Source organism: Excalfactoria chinensis, chromosome 2, assembly GCF_039878825.1.
Source record: "Excalfactoria chinensis isolate bCotChi1 chromosome 2, bCotChi1.hap2, whole genome shotgun sequence".
Lineage (NCBI taxonomy): Eukaryota > Metazoa > Chordata > Aves > Galliformes > Phasianidae > Excalfactoria > Excalfactoria chinensis.
In genome coordinates, this window is record NC_092826.1 from 134,206,650 (window position 1) to 134,217,761 (window position 11,112).

The 11,112-nt window shown below is 50.0% G+C and overlaps 1 protein-coding gene across 1 annotated transcript; it reads left to right on the top strand.

Annotated features, from left to right (window-relative positions):
- The first annotated feature begins 325 nt into the window (after positions 1-325).
- Positions 326-10,509, top strand: SHH (sonic hedgehog signaling molecule). The gene is made up of 3 exons (XM_072328913.1): positions 326-875; positions 4,926-5,187; positions 8,771-10,509. Exons 1-3 carry the CDS (start codon positions 567-569, stop codon positions 9,475-9,477), a joined length of 1,278 nt encoding a protein of 425 aa, XP_072185014.1. The 5' UTR covers positions 326-566; the 3' UTR covers positions 9,478-10,509.
- The last annotated feature ends 603 nt before the right edge of the window (positions 10,510-11,112 follow it).

The following is an 11,112-nucleotide window of genomic DNA, read 5'->3' on the forward strand; positions in this document are numbered from 1 at the left end:
GCAGATGCGTCCGTTCCCCTTGCTGTCGAGTGTGCCATTCTGCCAAGAAAGTTTTTATTATTCCTTAAAAAGGAGAGGGAAAAAAAAAAAAATAATAAAAAAACACCCAACAACCAGCGTGTAATTGATGTTATCCCAAGAAAGCTGAATCCCCGCCCCTTTCAGCTCCGAGCCCTTCAGGTAAAAGGAGAAGAGAAAAAAAAATCTTTCAAGAATTTGTTGCCTTTTTGAGGGTTAAAACATCAGAAGACAAGCTTGTCTCGCCTTGGCCAATCAGCTCTCGGCCCTGGCAGCTATAATATAGAACTAAAGGCAGACTCCTCTCACAAGCGTCTTGCTTTGCTACCATTAAAATCAGACCCTTTTTTGTCTCTCGATTGCTGTCTCCCGACCAAACTCCGATGTGTTCCGTTATCAGCGACCTAAAGGCTGCCATTCCAGCACCTGTCTTGCTAGGGATCGGTGGATAGTATACGATCAGAAAGCAGACAAGGACATAGGAGGAGAGAGAGCTCTAGAGAGACAGCCAGGGATAGGCACAGAGAGCTGTGAAGTAATTGGATTCAATGGACGAAATGCTGCTGTTGACAAGAATTCTCTTGGTGGGCTTCATCTGCGCTCTTTTAGTCTCCTCTGGGCTGACTTGTGGACCAGGCAGGGGCATTGGAAAAAGGAGGCACCCCAAAAAGCTGACCCCGTTAGCCTATAAGCAGTTTATTCCCAATGTGGCAGAGAAGACCCTAGGGGCCAGTGGAAGATATGAAGGGAAGATCACAAGAAACTCCGAGAGATTTAAAGAACTAACCCCAAATTACAACCCTGACATTATTTTTAAGGATGAAGAGAACACGGGAGCTGACAGACTGATGACTCAGGTAGAGCCACAGAGATACCTGTATTTGTGTTTGTTAACCTCTCTGAGAACCCCTAAAGGACGCATCTGTCTTAGCATTTTTGGGAGCCCCCCCCTTTCCCTCCCCCTTTCCCCCCGCCCTCCAAACTCGGCTACTTTCCCCGTAATGTCAATGCCATCTCTCAGACAAGTTAGCGGGGCCGGAGCCGGCGGTGGGGGTTCGGTGCGATACCCGCCGGTATCGCCATGGCGTTCCCTGGAACTTGGGCAGGGATTGCCGGTCGCGTTCTTCCCCACGGATGCACTTTGCTCAAACGAACTGCATCCAGAACCGAGGACCGCGGGCGCTCAGTGACCGCTGGGCCGCTCGCTCCCGTCACCGGCGGAGCCTCCGCGCTCGTGTTTATCGCTCGGGTTTATCGCTCATTTCTTTTTCTTTTCTTTTTCTTTTTTTCTTTTTTCCCCCTCTGTTTCATTTCATTTTACCCTTTTTATTTATTTTTTCCCTCGCGAGCGTATTCTATATTTAGTAGGCATGCAGTCGTGCACTCACAAAAGGCAGCTGAAGCCGGATCGACCATGGCTCTCCTGATTCCGTATGATAGAGCTCGTATTGCAATACCATCATTTGCGATTGTGCCCATCAGAGCGTAAATATATTGATATTTCTTTAAGGATGCTCGCCGCCAGCTCTCTGGTACTTCCATAGGGGAGGGACTTGCAACTTATCGGCATTGCATCACCTTCGGGTTTAAAAAATCTGATGGCACAAGGTTTACAACCGGGTAAATATTGGATCTCGGGCGGAATCGGATTGCGGAACCATTTTATGCAAAAAGAGAGAGAGAGAGAAAGAGAGAGAGAGAGAGAGAGAGAGAACCTCTCCGAGAGTCACCTCGTAATTATTATTCATGCTCACCAGAGAGCTCGGTGAAGTCAATTGCTCTGCCAATCCCGGAGTTTCTCAAACTACATGCAATCTAGGCACTGGAAATGGGTTTCCTCCAAATATAGGTCAACGGCGCTTTTTTAATATTAATACATTTAAGCCCCACCTTCAGCGCTAGAACAGGACTCGCGGGGAAGGACGAGGCGGGGAGTGGACGCGGAGGGGGTGCGAGGAAGGAAGGAGGGGGGGGGTTGGGGGGGTGGGGGGGAATTTCCCAAACTCTCCCAGCTCCTCGGCCTGATTTTCCGCACGTTTGCCGGCTCTCCCGGGGCGCGGGGCCACCATCTCTTCCCGACCACCTTAAATCGCCGCGTACCTCGGGAGCGCGGCGGCGCGCCTCTACCGGGGCGGAGCGCGGAGCTCCGTGTGCGCTGCGCGGAGCTCGGAGCGCGGAGCTGCAACCCCCGCGCCCCGCTGAGCGCTCCTCCGCCCTCTCTGCCTCCGCATCTCGCATTTTCAGCTCCACTTAACTCCTCTCGCCCATCGATCGCGTCGGCTCGGGTTTCACCCTTCCCTCCGCGAGCGGAGAGGAGGAGGAGGCGGCGGCGGCTCCGCGGGAGATGGGCTCCCGGCGGGGCACGGCGCGGCGGAGCGGGCGCGGAGGAGCGGTGCGGGCCGGGGGCGGTGCGCGGATGCCCTCCCGGGGCACGGCTCCCGCCGCATTAGCCGGCAGCGGGTGAACTCCTGACCTTCTGTCAACTTCCCTCAGACGAACGGAACGAAAACAAATAGTTTTTGTTTTTTTTTTCTTTCTATCATTCTTTCTTTCTTTCTTTCGGGTCGCTTTAGACACAAAGAGGGAAGAGGGCTGGGTTGGGGCAGAGGGGACGAGGGAGAGGGGTCGGACTCGGGGTTGCCTTCCTGCAGCCCCCCGCCCTTCGCCTCGAGCCCTTCAAGCATGGAGAGATCTTCCCCCGGAGAGAATTGTTAAGACTCGGGGAATAGCCGCCGAATGCATTAGCCGCGGGTTAATATTAACTTCGGGTTGGGGGGGCGGGGGGGGATGTGGAAAAAAAAGGCAAACAGAGCTCGGTAAGTCGGGTTCTCAACTTTGCAGGTGACAACAGCAGTTTGCTGAGGGCTGCCCACTCCCTCCTCCCCCCCCCCTCACCCCGGCCATTGGCTGGATCCGGCCGAGAGATAAGGAGGCCAGGTCAGCCCGATAAAGCTGGAATTTGTATGGAATAAAATAGTCATCTCGCCTAACGCGGGCACACGGCGGTGCGCGATGGGAGGAACTCAGAGATCAGCTTGGCATTTAGGAAGCCCACCAGGTTGTTTACACTGACAGGTACCTGTTAAGTGTTTCCTTCAAGCAATTCATTTGTGAAGAGATTAGGAGCTGGCAGGAGAGGGCTTGTTGAACAACTTCGCCTCCACACAAAGCGTCGGCGGAGGCAGCCCTGCTGAGCTTCACGGTGGCTGAACAGAATTGGGCTTGATTTGTGGCACACGACCCGATGAATTAATAAATAGTCTGGGCTTCACGGCTTTTGACTCCGACAATCCAGCTCAGGCGGAGTGAAAGGGAGGAAAGTCCTTTAGGAGGCCGTTCCCCTGCTCGATTCACTGCTCCTTGCATTCTCTGGGCCAGAGGCCGGGAGGGACACCCACCACTGGGGCTGCTATCATGATATGCTACTATCATGATATCCTCGTGTTGTGATATCCTTCTATCGTGACATCCTGCTATTGCGTTATCCTGCTACTGTGAGATCCTGCTACCCTGATCTTATAAATACCCTGACGTCCTGCCACCCCCATACCTTGCTTGTCCCCGTTTAGCTCTGCAGGAACACATCCATCCTCTCAGGTGTGAAAAGGGGGAAAGTAAAAATATGCCCTCTGCTTCCTTGTGCTGTGCTGTAGGGAATGGGCTGAAAGCAGCTTCCCTGGTTCTTTGCACTGTGCGCTAGGCCGCAGAGTCCAAAGTGAGCTCGTGATTCTGTTTGATATCTCTCGGGGCTGTGTGTGTTGCTGGAATTGCTTTTTATGGCTGTGATAGACACACGGGAAGTTCCACATTGAACAGTCTTGTCATGTCCCTCAGAGTGGGGCTGGAAAAGGGATGGCCATGCTGGGCCCTGCTAAGAGCTGGGAAGGGGCCTTTGTGGGACAGGGCATCCCACTTGGGGATGTATGTGAGGGAGAGCTCCTGCTTGCCTCTTGCTGTGACTTCACCCCATGTGCATTCATGCTGTTTGTAGCTATGAGTTATTTCTCTCTGAAGAAGGAGGAAAAAGATGTCCATATGTGGTTTTTCTAGCTGTGTGCCTTTCAGTCAAACGCTTTCAGTGCTGATTTCTTATGTCTGAGGGCAGCTGCAAGTCCCTCTCCCTGAAGAGCTGGTCATTCCACTTCCTTGACCCACGCACAACACTTTCAGGGCTCCGTATAGAGCCCACCCCTGAATGTGCCCGATGTGAGGCTCTAGGTGGTCCCAGCAGCTCTGGAGGGGTCGGGGGGGGGGGAGGAGGGGGGGGGGGGGGTTGAAGGAAAACCCTATAGCACTTTCCTATGGGGCCTAAAGCTTCTCACTGCACACAAAGGCCGCTCAGCATCCTTGTAACTCCTCTGCTTGGCCCTCTCTTGCTTTCCATCTTCCTTTTCTGAGCCATATTATCATATGTCTATGCCAAAAGCAGAACAAACCTTCCCAGCCCACGCTGCTTTGAGGACTCTAATGAGTGATGGGTGAGAAATAATAATTAAAAACAAAAAGCAAGAAACAACAAAAAACAGCAGCGCATAAAGGCTGTTAACGTGTATTGAGACCCCTTTCAACACAGAATTAAGTTGAAAAGACCCGGGGAGACATTCCGGGGAGAATCCGTGACTCTCAGATATATGGCGAGTGTTTGTTCTCGGCAGAACTTTGTTCTCGGCAAAGGGACAGGGCACTTAGTGCAGGAATGCGGGGCTTTTAGTCCGCTCACTCCGGCTGTGGGGCAGGTGCTGGGGAGGGAGCGGCGTTGCGGTGTTTCATCCCTTCTTCCTCCCTTTGGTTGGGGAGGGAGGGCAGGATGCGACCCTGGAGGTGCGGGGAGGCTGGGGGGCCATCTGATCCCGGTGACAGCAGTGTCCCCTCAACGTGCCTTTCCCTGTGTCTCCATGTCCCCGCAGCGCTGCAAGGACAAGTTGAACGCCCTGGCGATCTCGGTGATGAACCAGTGGCCCGGGGTGAAGCTGCGGGTGACCGAGGGCTGGGACGAGGACGGCCACCACTCCGAGGAATCGCTGCACTACGAGGGTCGCGCCGTGGACATCACCACGTCGGATCGGGACCGTAGCAAGTACGGGATGCTGGCCCGCCTCGCCGTCGAGGCCGGCTTCGACTGGGTCTACTATGAGTCCAAGGCGCACATCCACTGCTCAGTCAAAGCAGGTGAGGCGGGGGGGGGGTTGTGGGCGCGGTGGGGATACCCCCGGGCTCTGTGCTCCAATTCTCCGTCCCATCAGCTTTGCCCGCCCCGTCGGGGTGCGGAGCCGAGCACCCGCCTCTGAGGCACACGTTGGGGAGGCGGTGGGGGGAGAGGGGCGATAAAGGAGAGGGGGAATGCAAGAAAGAAAGAAAGAAAAAAGCAAGGAAGGAAGGAAGAAGCCCGGCCAGCTGCAGCACCTCCTGCCAGCGTTAATTTCTCTGTCAGTTTGCCCAGCCTTCCCAGCACCGCCACACGCCCTTCTCCTCCCTCCGTGGGATCCCAGCTCTCCCCATCCGAAGCGATCGCTCATCTCGGGGAGGGAGGGGGCCGGGAAATGAGCACCGAGCGAGGCCCCTCCGCCGGGAAATTCCCAGCGCCCGATACGCGCGCATCTCCTTCTGCCTCCCCTCCCTGTGCTTACAACGCCACACGCTGTCTCAACCCGGGAACAGCTCGCGAGAAACCCCGAGCTGCGTTTGGCTCTTCCAAAACGAAATTATCGTCGTTTCGATGATTTTAAGCGAACCCCTTTGGCGTGTGCCAGTCTCTGGGCTCGCCTCCCGGTGCTGTACAGCAGTGCTGTGGGAGCATCCTCCAGCCTGGAGAGAGCTGCAAGTGTCAAGAAAACACTTGGCTGCAAAAGAAAATAATGGGCTTTCTCTAAATATATCGATTTACTTTGAAACAGCAAGTAAACAGCATTGGCTTCACCATGCCAGGCTGTAACTGGGTCCCAGTCCACACTGGGACTTCTCCAGCCCATGAGGGCTTTGTCCTGGGAGCCTGACACTGCTTTTGTTCATTTCCCCCAGCCCTTCAGAGGCTTCGCAAAGCTGCCGGTCTCACAGCGATATGAAACATCCCTTTCAATAGCGAAGATGGGCTTTATGGCTCAAGGTGTCTGATTGTGGCGCACAATAACCTTATTCCGAGTGCCCACCCTAATCCACCTCCATGTATATTTCATAGGAGAGGAGCGACCCCCGAGCTGCTCATTGAGATTCCGCACACGCGGACTTTGGGGTGACATTTAGTGCGTGTCAGGCGGGGTCGTGTGACTGTACCACGCGGGTTGCAAGGGAATGGGCTTGAATTCCACCCGCTCGGTCTGGTTTCAAACTGTGGAAACCTCGTTTCATGACGGAGCATCTTATGAGAAGATTAAACCCCATAATGGCAGGCAGGAAGATTCTTTATCTAGATCTCTGTTTGCAAAAAGTATGATCCCGGAGACTGGAATGCAAAGAAGAGTTCCCCCAAGGCCTGAATTATTGTCACTGGGACAGGGGAGGGAGAGGCAGGGGTGGTAAAAGGGACATTGATAATGCGCTGCGGCAAGTATTTAGAGCGAGCTTCTACATTTAAAATTCAAATACACATCTTGAGTGCCTTGGAAAAGTGGCTCTGCTGTGCAAATAGTGCTTGGAAGGTCCTGGGTTTTTTGGAGAGTATGTGTGTGAATTGGCACATAGGGTTTCTGCACCTGAACAAATAGGGAGGGGGAGGAAAGGGGGGGAAGAAGCTGGGAAAAAAATGGAAGTGTCCTCTCTTCCAAGAGTGTCTGCATTTATTACATGAATCAGAATGACAATGCTGATCCTTTATTGGATTTTAATTAGAGAACCCAAACAAGAGCTGCTCAAAGAAGCAGATTTTCACACCTCAGCCAATTCACTGGCGTGTTTGTAGAGCTGCTACACTACTAGATCTATTCATCAAGTCCCTGAATATGCAAACAAAGCTCAAGCCAGACCTTTGGTGCGGGCTTGTACGAAGGTGTAGTTTGCTAGCAGAGGGCTCCACATAAAGCGCATAGCTTGTTTGTTGCCATGTCCTCTCTGAAGAGGCCTTGGAGATCTCGCTGCTTCATTTCTGAAAGAGAAGTGATAAGGTCGTTAGCAAATCAATAATGTTCTAATTTTCGCCCTTCCTGTCCTTCCTGAGAAAGTCATTAGAAGATGCTCTGAGTGTTTATGTAAATCATAATAGCTTCAGCACCGGCCACAGAAGAAAAACATAAAATCTGACTACCTTTAGGAAATGAATTACCAGGACTCTAAATTGGCACAGTGAGTAAATAAGAGAAACCAAGGGAAGGCAAGGGAAGGATCAGGAATGCTGGTGACTGCAGCAAAGGCACTTGATATAGTGACATACCATGGGTTACAACCCAGTGCAGAGAAGTGAGACCCTGCTGTCCCTAGGCTAGGCCTGGAAATCAGCAGTGGTCCTTCCAAACCTCACCATCCAGGGCTAAACTGTCCAGAAGGAATTTGCAGGAGAGACTTGAAATCCATCAGGTCCTCTCACCATTTCTGATATGTTAAAGCCTACAATTATTTTTCCTGGTAGCTCTCAAAAAGCAGCAGCAGTAGCTACAGCATTTGTTGTCAAAACCCTGAGCATGTGTTCAAGAAACACGAAGAAGTAATGCCTGGGAGCATGGGTAGTAATAGCAGTAGGTGGGAGGTTGGACTGGATGATCTTAGAGCTCTTTTCCAGCCTTAATGATTCTATAATTCATGTGAAGGAGATTATCTGGGTTGGGTGCAGGCATAGGGATACCCTGGGACCACTAATTCAGGACAGTGCAGTGGTGTTACAGGGAATGGGGTGCAAACCCCAGAAATGAGAAGGCAGTGAAGGCTGGAACAGTGCAATGTAATGGTGGAATTTGAACCTTGTAGGCTGTGGGTAGAAGGCTTGACAAATTGGGCTTCGCTTCTTTCCATGAGAAAGCTACTCTTCTGCCCTGTGACATTTGCTGCCTGAGAGATGGGCTTCTTCAGTACAAGCTGCCACGAGAAGCAAGCAGGGTCCTGGAGCAGGAGAAGCCACCCTGCTTGTAGGCCTATGCACTGTCTGCTGGCAACTGCGAGGTGCAAGGCAAATGGAACCCAAGTTCCAGAAAAAAAGGAAAACACAACACTTCTTCTGGAACAGCTGTTGCAGCAGAAAAGTTTTGACTGTCTCGCTCAATGGGGTGAATGCAACTGATAGTTCGGCAGGAGGTCAAGCATGGTGGCATGGTGCTGGAAGGGACTCTTGTAGCCAGCTGCAATGGGGTGATGCTAGTTGCCAGGTCTGGTGGTGCTGGAGAAGACTGGAGAAGAGCAGGCACAGGCAAGACCTAATCACTCTCTACAGCTCTATTAGAAGAGGTTGTGGCAAGGTGAGGGCAGCCTCTTCTCCCAGATAGCAGCAGTAGGATGAGAGGGAATGGTCTCAAGTTGAGCCAAGTTTAGGTTAGATGTTAGGAAAAACTTCCCCTCTGAAGGTGTTGTCTGGCACTGGCACAGGGTGCCCATAGAGGTGGTGCAGTCACTGTCCCTGGAGGTGTTCAAGAAATGTAGAAATGTGGCACTGAAGAACGTGGTTTAGTGAGCAATATTGGTGGTAGGTGGATGGTTGGACTTGATGTTCTCAGAGATCTTTTCCAGCCTTAATGACTTATGGCTCTATGCTCTGGGCATGTTGGGAAAGTTATCCCCGTACCCTGTCCCATTGGTCAGCCCTCTAACCCCTTGTGCCTCTCTCCTTGTGCAGAAAACTCAGTGGCAGCCAAATCAGGAGGCTGCTTCCCTGGCTCGGCCACAGTGCACCTGGAGCATGGCGGCACCAAGCTGGTGAAAGACCTGAGCCCTGGGGACCGCGTGCTGACTGCTGATACGGATGGCCGGCTGCTTTACAGTGACTTCCTCACCTTCCTCGACCGGGAGGACGGCTCCCGAAAGCTCTTCTATGTCATCGAGACACGGCAGCCCCGGGCCCGGCTGCTTCTGACAGCTGCCCACCTGCTCTTTGTGGCCCCCCAGCATAACCAGTCAGAGGCCACTGGGCCCACCAGTGGCCAGGCGCTCTTCGCCAGCAACGTGAAACCTGGCCAACGCGTCTATGTGCTGGGCGAAGGCGGGCGGCAGCTGCTGCCTGCATCTGTCCACAGCGTCTCATTGCGGGAGGAGGCATCCGGAGCCTACGCCCCGCTCACCGCCCAAGGCACCATCCTCATCAACCGGGTGCTGACCTCCTGCTATGCTGTCATCGAGGAGCACAGTTGGGCTCATTGGGCCTTCGCACCATTCCGCTTGGCTCAGAGGCTGCTGGCTGCCCTCTGCCCAGATGGGGCCATCCCTACCGCCGGCACCACCACCACTGGCATCCATTGGTACTCACGTCTCCTCTATCACATCGGCAGCTGGGTGCTGGATGGTGATGCACTGCACCCACTGGGCATGGTGGCACCGGCCAGCTGAGAGCGGCTGGAAAGGGACAGAGACAGAATGTGGGAGTGAGAGAGAGAAAAAGAAAAAGGGGGGGAGGGGGGAGGGGAAAAGGAGAAAAAAAGAAAATAAAAATAATTAAAAAAAAAAAAAAAAAAAAGAAATAACCCAAATGGAAAGAAAACAGAAAAACAACAAGAAAAAAAAAAAAAAAAAAAAGAACAAACAGAAAAATAATACATATTTTTAAAAGAGAGCACGGATTAAGACTTAAAAAATAATAATAAAATAATAATAATTAAGTAGGGCAGTCCAAAGTAGACTTTAAGGGAAACAAAGACCCCGGGAAGTTCTGTTCCGTTTAGTTTATAAATATATATATATTTTTATTTGTTCTTCCGTTGTTTTGTTCATTGTTTCGTTGTTGCTGTTGTTGGTTTTGTTTTTTTTTTCCTCCTCTCCTGGATATTTATTTCTTCGGTATGTTGAATAGATGTTTTAAATGCTATGAACCGGACCTTCAAGAGCCTTAAATAGTTTCTTTTGATAATTTATTATCATGCGAACTGTTCTCACAGGGGAAAAAAAAAAAAAAAAAAAAAAAAGAAAAAAAGATTATTTTGTGAGGCCGAGCAAAACTGCGCAGAGTCTATTTTTCTACATGTCACGTGTGTCCTGACTTTCAGACAGCAAAATGCCGTACTTTCCCATCTCTCCATTGCGTTGCTCCTTCATTTCAGCGAGTCTAGAGAAACAAGCGAGCCAATAAATACACAGAAGAGAAAGACAAACTTCACAGGGGTCCGTAAATTATATTTTTATATGCAGAATTGTAAATTAGATTTTTTTGAGAGATCAATACTTAACTGAATCACATTTCGTTTTTTGAAATAGTGTAAAATATGAGAATATATTATTTTAATTTAAATAGTTGCAGATGTAACGTCATTTCCTGTATTGTTTTTCCATGTCTCTTAAATATTTTCGCTGTGTAAGAAAAGAAACCAACCCACCATTTGGCCACGTTCATGGAAGTCAAGACTGTTACACAAACTCTTTATTTGCAAAAAGAAAAGGGAAAAAAAGAAAAAAAAAAGAAAAAAAAAAGGAAAAAAAAAAAAGCCGTAAGAAACTTTGTTATTTTTAACGTCAAGAAAAAAAAAAAGAAAAAAAAAAAAGGATTTATTAGAAAATAATATTTTTTAAGAAGCGCACATGGCGGCGATTCTGTGACGATGGAGGCGGTAGTTTGTACAGAGGGGAGCAAAGGATGTTTTGCATTAATAAATTGAGAAATAACTGCTGTAAATTTACTAAAATGTATTTTTTTGAATATTTTGTAATAGTTTTAATAGTTTTTATAGAAATAAAATGTGCCATGCACAGTCTGGTTAGTATATAATAACTAAGAGTTCCTGGTGCATCCCATTTTTTGCTTTTTTTTTTTTTTTCTTTTCCTTTTATTTTATTTTTTTACCTTATTTTATTTCATTTTTTTTTTCCTTATTTGTTTGAGAAACGTAAAGCCCACAGGAGTGCCCGATATTTTATTTAGATGTGTTGCTTACCACTCTTAATTTTGATACGTTGGATAAGGAAACAGATACATCACACCCGTTCCAAACCTGTTGTACTAACAGTAGAACCTCACTCATTTGCACTAACGAC